Consider the following 16,637-nt stretch of genomic DNA (forward strand, 5'->3'; position numbering starts at 1 on the left):
GACTATGTTAATGAATTGGTTATGATTTAGATATATTTAGGTTTAAATTGTTTTTTATTGTGCCACTGGTTTTGGATTAGTTTGGTTTTTGGTTTGAACTTGAAGGGGGTTTTATGTAAAAATTAAGAAGAAATGCTGTCGAAATTTTTGTAAAAATAAAAAAAATAAAAAATCTCTGAATACTCGAACAAGTCCCGTTCCATTCCACTTTAATACTTGTGTTGGGCTTCGAAAGTCCATTATAGGGACACAATTCTTCAATTATACTATGAATGTTATAATAATTGTAAAATATCCATAAGTTGTCTGATATATCCGGTAATGCCTCGTAGCCCTGTTCTGGCGACGGTTTGGGGTTAGGGGGTGTTACAGAGTTATAAGTGTAATGTTGGTTTGAGTATCTAATTATATGTTTGTGTTTAAAGACATAAATTGGCATGTTATTTTGGATCCATTGCTTGTGATGTGTATGTAAACATAAGCTTGATATTTAGGTAGTTATAAGTTAGGTTAATTTGAAAGAATTGGTATACTTAAAATATTGATTTGAATGATGCATTGATGATATGTTTTGATGATATAAATGTGGTACCAATAAGGGTACATTGGTTACGCACTTAGGATGATTGTTTTGGCGTGTTTTGAGTATGTTTGATAGTGTTTTGAATAGGTTAAATGAATGGTTTTTGAGTTGCTTAGTGCCTAATTAAGTAGGAAATGGTAAACTTGAGTTTTAAGGTACTTTTAGGTGTACATAGCTTGGTCACACAGGCGTGTGTCACACACAAGCAGAACACATGGGCGTGTGACCCAAGTTAGAGAGTTACACAGCCTGGCCACACAAGTGTGTGACCCCTGCAGTTGAAATTTTTCTAACTTTTTCCTAAATTTTTCAAATGTTTTTGATTTAGTCGTTTCTAAAGTGATTCTAAGGCCTCGAAAGCTTGAATAAGGGACATTATACATGTTTAATGATAAATTATATTATGATTATTGAAATATTTTGAAATGAATGATTTATATTACATTTATTTGGTAATGCTCCGAAACCTTATTCTTGTGACAGATACGGGTTAAAAGTGTTACATTTAGTGGTATTAGAGCTTACATGTTTAGCCGATTCTCGAACTAAATCGAGCTCCGAATTGAGTCTAAATGTAAATGCCATAATTGAGTCGGGATTTGGATACTGATATATTTGTTTTGTTTTATAGTTGAAAATGTCAAATGACTATAATAATGATGTTGATCAAGAGATGTATACTGGAAATGATGTCTCTAATGAATTAGATAGAATCGAATCAATAACACCGAGTGTTAACCCAGTTAGTGCTCAACAACCTAACATTCAGCGATGTAATATTGAGGGAGGAGGTGACTCACATTTACTTCGAGCTATCGCTGAGGCATCTGCATCTTCTGTTCTTCGAGCTTCGATAAAATAAGTTACGTAGATATGGTGCGACCGAATTCTTAGGGTTGAAAGGAGTTGATCCTTTCGCAGCTGAAGTTTGGATTGAATCCACTAAACACGTTTTGCAACAACTTGAATGCAACTCGCGTGAAAGTATAATTTATGTTATTTTTCTACTGCAAGTAGAAGCATATACATAGTGGCAATCAGTGACACATCACGTATCTTCAGATTAGGCTAATTGGGAATTCTTTATAAAGGAATTTCAAAAGAAATATATTGGTGAACTATATATTGATGATAGAAGACAAGAGTTTTATGCTGAAACAAGGTGGAATGGCTGTGGTTGATTATGAGCGAGAATTTACACGACTTAGTAGGTATACCGTTAAATTTGTGTCGACTGAAATTGAAAGTTGCAAGTAATTTTTGTGTGGTTTACATGATGAGCTTCGGGTACAATTCGTATCGCATAGAATTACTGAGATTGCTAATTTAGTTGATCGGGCAAGAATATTATAACAAGCTTTGAGTTTTGATAAAAAGACTGAGGCTACTCGTACTGTTGGAAAACATCCTAGAGCTGCTAGTTCAAATCCACAACCAAAGTAATCAAAAAAAATTCGTGGTAATTGAAAGTTGACTTTTAAGCTAGATAGAGCTGATAGAAATCATGATCGACAACTGACTGTGTCCACTGGTAGTGTGCGAGGTCCATCCAGGTATATTGATATTCTGAATTGTGAGCACTACGGGAAAAAGCACCGTGGCGAATGCTAGAAGTTAATTCGAGGTTGTTTTCACTATGGATCCACGGAGCATTTTGCTAGAGAGTGTCTGAAGAATGAGAATGCTATCCTTGTTACTTCTTAGAGGCCTGTGCCTGGACCTAGAGGTCGCAGGTTGAGTCAAGGTGGTTTATTTTTAAGAGGTGGTACTAGAAAGGGAAATGATGTTGTTGCTTATCAGTCGGAGGCCAAAGTACCAGCCCGAGCTTATGTTGTACGGACACATGAGGATGGTGATGCTAATGACGTTGTGACAGATGTATTTTTATTACATTCAGAGCCTGTTTATGCTTTGATAGATTCGGGATCTTCGCATTCGTATGTTAATACTGAATTAGTTAGATCAAAGAGTTTAAAATCTAAGACATCTAGAGTATCAATAGTGGTGTCTAGCCCATTGGGACAATCTGTGTTAGTGGATTAGGTGTGTAGGAGATGTCCGTTACTGATATAGAATATAACCTTCTCTGTCGATTTGTTGATAATGTTGTTTGGTGATTTTGGGCATCGATTGGCTTCTGGAGCACGGAGATATTCTAGATTACCGTAAAAAGGACTGTGATATAATTGAAGTGAATGGTGTTCGAACGAGTGGTTCAACTCGTATCATTTCAGTAATTCGAGTTGATCAACTTCTCAATTAAGGTTGTGAAGTTTTTCTAGCCTATGTTATCAATTCAAATTCTGGTGATAGTCAGCGTAGTAAAATTTGAACTATTAGTGAATTCCTTGATATGTTTCCTGAAGAATTACCGGGATTACCACCAGATCGGGAAATTGAGTTCACAATTGAAGTATTTCCTAGTACGACTTCGGTGTCAATGTCTCCCTATCGTATGACACCCATGGAATTGAAAAAATTAAAAGCACAATTGCAAGATTTGCTAGATTGCGACTTTATACGACCTAGTATATCGCCTTGGGGAGCTCCAATACTCTTCGTCAAAAAGAAAGATGGCTCGATGCGGCTTTGTATTGACTGTCGGCAATTGAATAAGTTGACGATTAAGAATCGATACCTTCTACCTTATATTGATGGCTTATTCGATCAACTAAAAGGAGTTTATGTCTTTTCAAAGATCGATTTAAGATCGGGTTACTATAAGTTAAAAGTGAAAAATAGTGATGTACTGAAGACAATATTCCGTACGCGTTATGGCTATTATGAATTCTTAGTGATGCCTTTTGGGTTGATGAATGCTCTGGCGGCATTCATGGATCTCATGAATCGTATTTTCCAACGTATTTGGATCAATTTGTGGTAGTTTTTATTGACGACATTTTGATCTATTAGAAATTTGAATCCAAGCATGAACAACATCTCAGAACTATTTGGCAAGTGTTACGAGAGAAATGGTTATATGGAAAGCTCAGGAAATGGGAATTTTGGTTATCTGAAGTTGTGTTTTTGGGACATATTATCTCAGTAGATGGGATCAGAGTTGATTAGAAAAAGATCGAGGTAATTCTTCAGTAGAAAGCACCGAGAAATGTATCAGAGGTTCGTAGTTTTCTTAAATTAGTTGGTTATTACCGAAGATTTGTAAATGGATTTTCGAAGATAACTTTGCTGATGACAAAGCTGCTACATAAGAATATTCAATTCATCTGGGATGATCAGTGTCAAGAAATTTTTAAGAAATTGAAGCAGATGTTGACTGAAGTGCCAGTTTTGACTTTACCAGAATCGGAAAAGGATTTTGTGATTTATAGTGATGCTTCTTTGAGCAGTCTCAGTTGTGTTTTGATGCAAGATAGGAAAGTGATCGTTTATGCATCTCGTCAGCTAAAAACGCATGAACGCAATTATCCGACATGCGATTTAGAGCTAGCTGCTATGGTTTTTGCTCTAAAAATTTGGAGACACAAATTGTACGGTGAAAAGTGTCACATTTATATTGATCATAAGAGTTTCAAATACCTCATATCTCAAAAGGAGTTGAATTTGAGACAACATCGTTGGGTCGAGCTTTTGAAGGATTTTGATTACGTTATTGATTACCGCCCTAGTAAAGTTAATATTGTAGCTGATGCGTTGAGTAGGAAGACAGCGATTGAGTTACAAGCAATGTTATATATTTTAATTAAATGAAATAAAATTTATATGTATAAGTTATAAAATATAACAATGGTTATAATAATAGAATAGGTAAGTGGAAGCAAGTAAATTAATAGAAAAAAAAAAAGAAAGAAAGGAAGGAGAACACACGGCCACAAAGGGTTCAAAACTTTTCAAGTTCAACTGGTTAGTAAATTTAGTTCCTTTTCTTATAATTTTTAAATTTTGGAATATAGGTGTTAAGTACTACCTGACCAATGTTGAAATTTTAGCATTGATTAAGATTTTAAATGTTTTTAATGTTGAATAGTTTAGTATTAGGGATTAAATTGATGGATTTTTAAGCTAAAAATTGAAAAGGATTAAATTGTAAAATAAATTATAAAATTAGGGTTTAATTGAAAATAGAAAAGTAAATTTAGCTTAAAGTGAAATTAGTATAAAAATATAGTATTAAATGTGAAGAATAAAAATTAGTCTTGGTTTAGGGACTAAATTGAAATTTAAGAAAATATTGAGTAAAAATTGAAATATTCAATGTGAAATTGAATTGTGTTGTATTGATTTATTTTAATTGTTTTAACTCCGTAGCTAACGTCATACTTGAATCCTTGACTAAAAAGGGGAAGGATAAAATCGACGTCGAATAGCTCGAAATCCACGGTTTGTATTTCTATAATCCGAATATAGTTGTTAATTGTTGTATTTGATTTAATGTATATGGAAAGTGGTTGAGGTGAGTATTTGTGCATTTTGATAGTGAATTGAAATTATAGTTGATTGAAATAGATTGAATTGGTATATACATTATGAATGTATTGACTATTTGAATTGAAATGAATATATGTGTACATGTAATAATGTGCAAATATGAGAATTAGATATTGGCTATATTTGAAAGGTGAAATGAAACCCTATTAACTGTATTGGGCTGAATCGGATATAGATGGCATGCTAAAGGATAAGAAGAGTTCAGAGATTTCTTCGACTTCAAGTCAATGAGACACCGAGTGTCAATTTATATAGCGTTGGACGTAGTTATTACTTCGGATTTATCCGATGAGGCACTGGGTGCCAAACTGGTGTGTTGGTTGGATCCGTGTATTCGTCTAAGTCCGAGTCGTGTTAATAGGGGTAAATAAATAATAAAGTTATATATTTGATATTGAAATGGCATGGTATGTAAAATGGAAATGAGATAATTGATTGAAAAATGAAATGTGAAATATGTTGTGAGAAAAATAAATATATGAGTTATGTACTCATTAATTGAATGTGGAATGAGTTGTGCCATTGTATAAAAGCAATGTTGATTGATATATGGAAAGCTATTTATATAGCAAGTGATGGGAATTGAAATAATTATTTTAGCCAAATCAAGTATGAAATCGTGTGAAAAATTGAATACAATATGGAATGATGCATTAATATGTATGAAATTTGAAATGATGATATCTTGTTATACTATGCTTAGTTAATAATGTGATTGAAAATTCAAATTGAGCATTTATGTATTATTATGTCTTTAAATGTTCGGATTATAGAAATATCACTGAGTTTTACTCAGCGTAAGGTTTTGTCTTTCGTGTGCAGGTTAGGTACTTCTCTTTTGATCGCTGACTCAATATCCAACAACGATCCCGATCTCAAAAGTGATGATGTTTACCTTTTTTGATGGCATGTACCTAGGATGTCTTAATTGATAGTTATTTTGTGAATGGTTTGTAAATGGAGTTATAAGTGTAATATTGGTTTGAGTATATAATTATATATTTGTGTTTGAAGCCATAAATTGGCATGTTATTTTGGAACCATTGCTTGTGATGTGTATGTGAAATTAAGCTTGATATTTAGGTAGTTATAAGTTAGGTTAATTTGAAAGAATTGGTATACTTAAAATATTGATTTGAATGATGCATTGATGATATGTTTTGATGATATAAATGTGGTACCAATAAAGGTACATTGGTTAGGCACCTAGGATAACTGTTTTGGCGTGTTTTGAGTATGTTTGATAGTGTTTTGAATAGGTTAAACGAATGGTTTTTGAGTTGCTTAGTGCCTAAGTAAGTAGGAAGTTGTCAACTTGAGTTTTAAGGTACTTTTAGGTGCATACAGCCTGGCCACACGGGTATGAGTCACACACGGGCAACACACATAGGCATGTGTCACATACAGGCAACACACATGGGCGTGTGACCTAAGTCAGAGAGTTACACAGTCTGGCCACATAGGTGTGAGCCACACGCAGGCAACACACATGGGCATGTGTCACACACGGGCAACACACATGAGCATGTGACCCAAGTCAGAGAGTTACAAGCTTGGCTACACGTGTATATGTCTTGGTCATGTGAGGCACTGGCTAGGCCACACAAGTGTATGACCCCTGTAGTTGAAATTTTTCTAACTTTTTCCTAAATTTTTTAAATGTTTCTGATTTAGTCATTTCTAAAGTGATTTTAAGGCCTCGAAGGCTTGAATAAGGGACGTTATGCATGTTTAATGATGGATTATATTATTATTATTAAAATGTTTTGAAATGAATGATTTATATTACGTTTATTTAGTAATGCTGTGAAACCCTATTTTAATGACAGATACAGGTTAGGAGTGTTACATTCACCTTTTCAACCTAAAAACACTAGTTGTCACTTCCTTCAAGTTGTCGTCGTTGCTTTTGTTAAACCGTTGCCAACATGCTTAAAAGTAAAAAGACATCTCAAAATTATAACATATCGATAGCGGATTAGGAGATCAAAGCATAGAAATTCTAAAGCTTTGGGAGTGACCTTATGATTTTTAAGGATTTTTAGAAATCTAATCCTATAAATTTGAAGAGGAGATTTTGGGTTTCACTTTGGTGGTTTGGATTAATATTCTGACGCCGAAGAAGATGTCAAACAACCATAATAACAATGATGAGTTTGTAACGAGAAACTCTCCTCGTCCAGAAAGGAATAGGTATCAAATGACCTAAAATGTACCAAAACAGAGTCTACATCGAGACGAGAAACTCTCCTTGTCGCAATGTTGACTAACAATTTGTGACATCCTGACGTCGAGTGGCTAGAAGTCGTGATGTGACAAACTATTTGGTGACGTCACGACGTCAGTCTTGAATTTTCAAAACTTTACAATTTGATCCTAATTCAAGCTCGGGTCAACAAAAGAGTTTCTGTAAGCTCGATCAATGCTTGGATTTAGTTACGAATCGTATTATGAATGTTTTTAAGTCATAAATATTTACTTAATTGACATATTCACTATATTTTGACGGAAGTTGCTCTGGCAACGGATGTGGCTTCCCATAACTTGGACCCGATGATCGGTCAAGCAAGGGGTGTTACAGTGACCTTACAATTTTTAAGGATTTTTAGAAATCTAATCCTATAAATTTGAAGAGAAGGTTTTGGGTTTTACTTTGGTGGTTTTGATTGATAGTCTGACGTCGGAAAAGACATCAAACAACCACAATAACGACAATGAGAAGAAGTGGTCATGGGTAAAAAGAAGAAAGGAGAAGGAAAATAAGAAAAATAGGGAGAAAGAAGAAGCATCCAATGGCATCATTCATTGATAGGAGAATGTTCACCAATGGTGGTTTGACAGAGAAAGCAGAAGCATCTTTAAGGGGGGCGAAGATGATGGTTTTTGGGTTAGAAAGAAAAAGGTGAAAAAAAAGAAAAAAAATTAAAGAAAAAGAGAGAGTATTCCTTTAAATTTAATGATGGAGTGATCGATTTGGTCAATTAATTTAACAGTAGTAATCAAATTAACAATTTCTTTTGGTGATTAAAATAGGAACAATGTAATTTTAGAGACTAACAACATAATTTACCCAAAATTTTAAAAATACAAATAATATTTTGCATAAACAAATCAAATTAGAATATAAAAAATTACTCTAAAATTAAATTAAATAGAAACAATTATACAATGAAATCTTTAAAAACAATTATATAATGAAATCTTCACTTTGTTATTCAAAGGGATAAATCTTAAAACTATACATGAACCTTAGTCTAATATGTAATTCTATATATGTATTTTGATTTTGTGCAAGTTTATACATGAAAATTTGATTTGATTCAATTCTCATAAAATTATTAATAAAATTATTGATATAAAATCATTTTATATTTATATTTTATATAAACATATAACTATATTGATCTAATATAAAATAAATTCAATTCATATGTACATTTAAATCACAATAAAATTATATAATAACATCAAATTAAAATTAATATATTAAATTACACATTAAATCAAAATTAAGTATATGATGTTAGAATTTTTCCTTATTCAAATCATCAAATCTAACCGAAATCAAATATATAATTTCTAAAAGCATTAATAAAGTAAAGCACTTTTTCTTCCCCCTTGAAACAAATTTATGAGAAAATGGATTTGGGAAGTCATGTCATGTCATGTCATTTCCTATATATTATTTTTCAAAATGTCCTAACTCATTGTGTATTGGAAGTCCACTTGATTTGTTTTCTTTACCAATCATACATACTTTTCATAATCTAAAATATCCATAACCCAAATGAGTTCAACAAACCCTAATTATAGTGGACTTGAGTATTAGAGTTCACTATGCCTATCCCTTCCCCCCTCTTCTCCCTTTTTCCTCTCAAAATAAAACCAAAACCAATGTTTTTTACACTGAATACTATTTTTTTATTAATTAACTCAAATTAAATAAATTATTAAAACTTAAAAATAAAATTCAATTAATTTTAATCTGATTCAATGGTTCATAACAATTTAAAATCAATCAACCTTTTATTTATTATTAAATTAACATTCAATCAGTTTTTGATCTAATTAGTTTGACAACAATATAGTTTACACTTGAACTTTTTACTTCATTGTTTATAGTAAGTATCACCAAATATTTATACCCAACTAAATTCTTTTGTACTACTATTCTATATATATATATATAAAGAAAAGGATCATTAGATTTGTCCCTTTTAGAAGATAATATAAAATTATAAAATAAAGCTTCTTTTGCCACTTTCTCTCAATCCTCATTCATTCAGAAAAGAAAAGGACTGAACTTTATTTTTCAAGACTAAACCTTTACTTTTTAAAATCAATAAACTTATAACCTTATCCTTGTAAATAATGTTAGCAATACATTTTCATTTTATTTTGTTTCTGAAAACCACACTTCCAACAAAACTTTATATATTATCCTAAACATACTTCATTCAAACAAATCATCAGAAAAGCCCAGTATAATTAAAATTTTAAATAATTGATTCTAATCAATTAAATTGAATATTGATAATAAATATTTAATAGGTTTAATCTCATTTAAATTAAGCTTAAAACAAATCTTTATTTTTAATTCCATTGGGTTGAATTTAATTTAATTGGTGAGCAAAACCCATATATATATATGTAAAAGGTCAAGTTGCACTAAAACTTTCTTCAAATACATCATGGACAAACCTATCCATCCATTTTCCATGGTCCCACTTCCCATTATCCAAGGAAAAAAAAAAAAAGGAAAAAGAAAGAAAGAAAGCGAGTTCCTACCACCATTATTTTTTGGTCATCCTCCACTTACATATTAGAAAGATGAAGACACATCAATGGACCTTTGGAATTTGTTTTCCCTTGACTTACACCATGCCTATGGGGTACACATCAAAATAACTTTCCATGTTTTTTTTTTCTTACTGGAAAAGACAAGGATGGAAAGGTTGCACTGACTTGATTGAAGTTGCTGGTCGGAGTTAGAGTTTGGATCGAAGCACTAAAAAGCCATTGCGAGTGAGCTAGGAGTGAGTTCTTGGCGGGTCATAATGTTGTTTTTTATCTTTACGAAGGAGTGTTTGATTCGGGTTTGACAATTGTTGGTGCATCAGGTTGATGTGCAGGGAAGATCGCAGATGCCAGTGATATCGGCACAATGCAAAGTGCCTTGGACTGAAGAAACTGCATGGCAGCTCCGATGTCTTCTTCCATCAGCTTAGCGACTTGCTGTTCAGTGCCATCGTTTGACCATTTCTCCCAAGCAGGCTGGGTTCCACCTCCTGCACCATCACCCTATTCATAGAAAAAAAAAAGAAAAAAAAAGAGGGTAAAATCATGGAAAATAAAACTTAGAAGCCACGGCAGGTCTGAAAACGACAGTCAACTACTTGATCCAATAAATAGATTCGTAGAAACGACCTGTCAAAGTGTAAGATAATGTACATTCATTAAGGCCGAAGCGATAAGGGATTAAGGCACCAACAAAAGAGATGCCTTAACACACAAGTTATTACATCTTCCTTAAGTACTTTTCATGCTTACTTGATAGTTTAGTACTTGAGGCGGAAAGATTCACTGACTTAAGAATTATGCTTATTCCGTATTACCTCAACGGATAGTAGGGGTACATCAGCAACAAGCTGAGCCACCGCACCTGCTGCACCGAGTCTGCTCATGCTCAGAACCTGTTTGAATATTCAACAAACTCGATGACATCGATACCATAAATTTGATGTTGAAAAAAAGGAAATAAACAGTAAGGCAGTTCACATTCTTCAACTATTCAAAGTAACAATAATGCAGTTCACATTCTTTACTATTTGAATAATAACTTATTTGTGGCCTTGACAGACAAAAGAGTCAATTTAGTCTAACATTGTAGCAGAAAGTAATGGCTTAAGGTCTTCATAGATGTCTAGGATTCAGCATACGGGTCCTACAAATTATCAAACAATTAATCAAAGTAGTTGAGGAACTTTTCGGTAGTGATGATGAGGTGTTTTCGTCTCGACTTCCTTTTACTTTTGGGGGCTTAAAAAAATGCGAATGCAAAAGCCACAATGACGATTTTGATGTTCTAAAAGCAACCTTAGAAGATATTTGAAACTTAAATACCTTTAATGAAATGATTCCTTTCTAAGCATAAAGACAAAAAATAAAATAAAATGAATCTTAGTTGATAGGGAGATTTTAGAAGTTAACACCTTAACTTGAAGTCTAAGAAACTTCACATAATCCACAATTTCATCAAGCATAGCGGCCCTATCCGTCTGCAAAATATTTAGTAATGCATCAGCAAGTAGGTCTGTTTCACTTTTCATATACCACGCAGAAGAACTGAATGGAGGAACCTTATTGCAGCTAGGAACCAACTCTTGCAAAGCCTTCATTCTTTCAGCTATTCTTTCTCTACGCAACTGCATTCACCAGAAAAACCATGGAGGTACGGGGAAAGGGGCAAAAGACTAGAAGATAAGGACTAAATAAACAAAACGGGAAGATTACCAGAATTTCTTTTTTTGTCCAAGTTCATTACTAAGAGGAAGAGGAACTATAAGTAGCAGCTCATAAAAGAACTTTTGTTATATCATTCCAGATTCTGAAATTAGAAATTGAGTTTACCCGCTCAGCAATACTGTGGGGATCCGTTGCCTGTCCTCGCCTAGCCCGTACCCTTGGACGGACGGCAGGTGGGTGCGGTGCCGCAGCAACTGGACCTGATGTTGGCTGGCTGTGAAATGGCTGCACCAGCATGTCACAGATTATGCAATCAAAATTTTCTCATTCATCGGAATCGCAGCATGCATAACATATAAATCTTGATAAATAGATTAGTGAACTCAATCAATTTTCACAAAGGTCTCACTTTCTTATTTCATTAAACCCAACAAGTCCAAGACAAGTCTACAACGATCGGAAACACAAGATTCCGGTAATCATAAACACAAAGAGCACATACGAACTAATAGTTCTCAATATCAGAAACATGACATGGAAAATCGATGCCTGATTAAATTACTACCATACACTTTGGGTTAAATTTTCAACATCAAGCTTTCTAAAGCTGAAAAAGAGCCGAAATAAGGCAAACCAAATCGAGGGTACTTTCTATATTTTCTCATAAACTTAGTGAAATGAAATAAATAAATAAAATTCCAACAAGTACTTGCATGAGTTGGTAATGCCACACTAAAATAATCACAACATTCTCTTAAAATTTCTCAAGCCAACGATAAACCCTTCACTTATGAAATTAACAAAATAAGAATTAATTTTTTTCCCCAAACTCATGCAAAAAATCTGGAAATTGAAAATAACACGGATATTTTAAAAAATGGCTTTAAAAAACTGAAAACCCCAAGCTAACTTTTGAAGCGTTTGCTACACACGCGCTAGCTAGTCACGTGGGAAATCTATCTCCGACAAAGATCATCACTGCATTGTTGAAAAAGACCACTCGAGTCTCTCTCACTTTTCACCTTTGTAAATTGTATAGGATGAGATGATGATATAATAGCAGAGTTCTCCACACGTGCACAACACATTGTATCCGTGTCAGTAATTGCTTCCCTTTCACCCACGCTCTCCATTAAAGAGCGTGAAAGGCACGAATAATAAAAGGGAAATAATAATTAAACCCCTAGGTTTTCTCCAAATATCAAATATACCCCTGATTTTAATCATGATGAACCGTACAAAAAGGGCAAATTTTACAGTACAACCTTAAAAGAAAGAACAAAAAGGTAGTTCAATTCCAAATTTTAAATTTCTTTTGGTATATACTAAACATAAAAAAAAATATGTTTTATGATAAGTTAATACATTATTTATAACAATATTATATCAGACATCATAATTGATAATTTTACTGATATTTTACCCATGAAAAAGTAGTCCAAATTAAGTTTCAAATGCTATAGGAAATAGGCTCCTTATAGGGCATCTTTATTAAGCACAAAGTCCAAAAAACTTTAGGGGAAAAATGAAAATATAAAGGGTATATCTGTCCCAAAAAAAGTTTTACCTGGTGGAGTTGCGGTGGAGGCTGAGGTGGCGGTGAAGCACGGATTTGCTGAGTTTGCATTTGTCCAAAAGGTGGAAACAAGCTTACCATATGCATAGAATCTCTCTCCTGCCACAAAGCAAAGTTACAAAAGAAAACACACACGCACATTATGACTGAATTACCCTTCTAATTTCTTGATGTTCATATATAAAGCATATAAATATAGAACATTAGAAAAAAAAAATCGCTTTATTTTTCAAAGGAGGAACATCAAGTCCAAGTTAGGAGGAATTAGCAGTAGGAAAAGCCGACTTTAAGAAGGAAAAATTAGGTACAAAAGCGAAAATATTTTTCAGCATGAATTATGAAAAAGTAGTTAAAAAATAAGAAACCCTTGGAAATAATGCTTCTATTCCTAATATCCTACCATTGATAAATCTTCAAAAGAAATAATTGGTTCTACCATATGATTTCATGTCATTTTACTGTCAAAGAGAAACTTGTATCAACTCTTAAGTGCAAAGGGTATAAAAATTGTATAATAGCCCATATTTTAAAGAAAAGGGAAAGTGAAGGAAGACAAGTAAAAAGAAAGGTTTAATAGATGGAAAGTGAGATTGATTGAATTTTCATACACTGATTCCAGAAACAGCAGAAGCAGCTGAACAAGAAGCATTGTTGTTGTTGTTGTCAACTACAACTCCATCTTCATGTCTTAAGAATCCATGTTCCAAATTCAACCCTAAAGGCATCATGCCTATTCCTCTAAATCCACCACCACCACTATCGCCACCACTGGCGCCAGTTGCACCACCACTTGAACCTAATTGCAACCCCATAGGCAAGGTGGCACCACCACCTCCGCCACCACCATAGCCTGGTGGTACTGCCAGGATCTGTTCAAAGAAATCATCACCTAACCCAGCTTCCTGTTGTTGATTACCTGCCATATTTAAAAACGCAAACACGCAAAGCAACTTCTTCTTCCCGGCCCTCTCTATTACTTGTATGTGTATGTGTGTAAAATAAGACTTTTTGTCTTTAGGTTTCACTATATATATAAAAGACGTGTTTCTCAATGTTTTAGACAGTGGGAAGAGATTTTAAAAACAGGGTTCTTTCTCTTTTCTTCTATTTTTGGAGTTTGATTATATTTTTTCTTGGTGGTGGGTTTTATAGAAAGTTAAGAGGGGTTTAACGGGGTAACCAAGAAAAGGTGGAAGGGGTGTTGGTGAAATGGGTGGCAGATCCGGAACCCGATAATCCGGAAAGGAAATTGTGGATTCCAAGAAGAATTTTCAAGGTATGGCCTTTTCACTTGGTGTTGGTTTGGTGTTTTCTTTTTTTTTTTTTTTGGTTTAAATGGATTGGAAACTGTGAGAGAGAGAGAGAGAGAGAGAGAGAGAGAGAGAGAGAGAGAGAGAGAGAGAGAGAGGGTTTGAGTTTGAGAAGAGAAGGGAAGATGAACTGAAGAAAGTGTTTGATAGTGTGGGTTTGGGTTTTGAGTCTCCAACTTTGTGTTTAGTGAATATGGGAGAGGAGCTTTGGTTTGTGTTCTGAGGTATGGTTTTAAAGGAAAAAGGGTTTTTTACTGAAATAGGACAAAAAAATAAAAAAATATTAAAATAATACAAAGAAAAAATTATGTATCAAAATAGTATATTTGGGGTGGTGCCGCCTCTGGCAGAGGCATGACCACCCCATGTCAGATCAGAAATTACTGTAGTTGTTGGTCAAATTGCGGCGTAGGACTAAAATGTAATAATATAAAATATTTAGGGACCTGTTATGAAATTATACCATTTAGAATGGCTGTTGGAAGCCGGCACCAAACTAAAAATGGGTTAATTTCCTTGTAAGCCCTCCTTTTTTGTTATTTTCTTTTTATTCCTCCTTCAACTCACTATATTATTTTTAAACAAGCCTTTAACCTATTTTTTAGTTAAATAAGCCCTTAATTTATAGTTTTTACTCATAAGCACTCTCAAGAAATTTTAAAATTTTAATTTTTATTTAATAAACTATTCACATCAACCTAAAATGTGAATTAGTTTATATTTTTTAAATAGCTTTATTTTGGGTAAAATATATTTACTTTAATATTAAAATAAAGGGCTTTTTGAGTAAAAACTATAAGTTAAGGGCTTATTTTACTAAAAAATAGGTTAAGGGCTTGTTTAAAAATAATATAGTGAGTTGAAGGAAGAATAAAAGAAAATAACAAAAAGGAGGGCTTACAAGAAATTAGCCTATTTTAGTTTGGTGCCGCCACTCTGTCAGGCGGCACCCTTTCACTTTTTTCCCAGCAGCCACTCTAAATGGTATAATTTCATAACAGGTCCCTAAATATTTTATATTATTACATTTTAGTCTGCTACTTAATTTGACCGACATTCTGATAATTTCGATCGACATGGGGTGGTCATGCCTTTGCCATAGGCGGCACCACCCCAAATGTACCATTTTGGTACATAGTTTTTTCTTTGTATTATTTTAATTTTTTTTATTTTTTTGTCCTATTTCAATAAAAAACCCAAGGAAAAATAATAATACCAAAGAAAAAGAGTTGGCTTTTAGGCAAAACTCGAACAGCAGAGAGTGGGAAAAGAAAAAGTAATCAAATGGAGTAATGATTGTGGTTTGATGAACTCCATTTTGTGTTGTATTATATATTAAATTTTTAATTCAGTTTGGAAATTAATAAAATTATGTTATTTTATAAATTTAAAAAATTATATTTTTAATAAAATAATACTTGAATAAAATTTAAATTTAAAATATTAAATATTTAAACTTTTAACTTAATCACTTCAATTAACACTTTACTTGCTTTTAACATAAAACTTTTATAAATAAATTTTTCAGGTGAACCACTAATTTACGGTACATACAATCCATGGGTTCTTTTTATTTATTTAAATATATAATGCAAGTTTTGTTTAATATATAAATCATAATCTTATTTTTTATAATTAAGATTTTTTAAAATGAACTAAATATGATTTATTACTTTTTAATAAAAATAATTTATATATGTAATATTATATGTTACAATTATTTTTAAATGATTGTTGAAGAAAATAACAATAATTTTGTTTTTTGGCCTCTTAAAAGGACTATTGCTTGTATTTTCTTTGATTCATGAATAATTATTCCATATATAATGTTGAAATCAAAATAAATATGAAACCATGCTCAAGATGAGGTTTGCAAGCTTAATTATATTCACTAAAAATAAAAATATATATGATTATGTAAAATTTAAAAAAATGAGTGTTTTCTTATAAAAATAACTATAAACAAAAATTAAATAAAAAGAAAGAAATAAAATGCAATAAAAAAACTCTAACATAATTAAGGTCTTGCTTGATAAAAGGTTAAAATATTAGTAAAATAAAAATTAATATTTGCAACAACTTAATGTTTTTTAAACATTTTTATGACCCGCAATAAAATTCAATTATTTTTTATTTTATTTTATTATTTAATAACTTAAATTCAACGTTTAATTTTTAATGCTTATTTTTTTACTTTATCAAACATAACCTAAATAATTACAACTAACAAATGAGGAAATATATATATATATAA

The 16,637-nt window shown here is 32.5% G+C and overlaps 1 protein-coding gene across 1 annotated transcript; it reads right to left on the reverse strand.

The window, feature by feature from the left end:
- Nucleotides 1-9,644: 9,644 nt before the first annotated feature.
- On the reverse strand, nt 9,645-14,609 carry LOC108470524 (transcription factor UNE12-like). Its single transcript, XM_017771868.2, has 7 exons — nt 13,682-14,609; nt 13,065-13,172; nt 11,663-11,782; nt 11,392-11,457; nt 11,245-11,310; nt 10,648-10,725; nt 9,645-10,333 (listed from the first exon to the last, which is right to left on the reverse strand). Exons 1-7 carry the CDS (start codon nt 13,994-13,996, stop codon nt 10,106-10,108), a joined length of 981 nt encoding a protein of 326 aa, XP_017627357.1. The 5' UTR covers nt 13,997-14,609; the 3' UTR covers nt 9,645-10,105.
- Nucleotides 14,610-16,637: the final 2,028 nt, after the last annotated feature.

This window comes from Gossypium arboreum, chromosome 11 (assembly GCF_025698485.1).
Source record: "Gossypium arboreum isolate Shixiya-1 chromosome 11, ASM2569848v2, whole genome shotgun sequence".
Classification (NCBI taxonomy): Eukaryota; Viridiplantae; Streptophyta; class Magnoliopsida; order Malvales; family Malvaceae; genus Gossypium; species Gossypium arboreum.

Excerpts from the sequence above, each read along its gene's own strand:
- LOC108470524 (XM_017771868.2), bottom strand. The coding sequence starts at position 13,996 with ATGGCAGGTAATCAACAACAGGAAGCTGGGTTAGGTGATGATTTCTTT. Across the intron at positions 11,458-11,662 it reads CCCACAGTATTGCTGAGCGG|TTGCGTAGAGAAAGAATAGC; the intron begins GTAAACTCAATT and ends TGGTGAATGCAG. Across the intron at positions 10,334-10,647 it reads TACCCCTACTATCCGTTGAG|GGTGATGGTGCAGGAGGTGG; the intron begins GTAATACGGAAT and ends TTCTATGAATAG.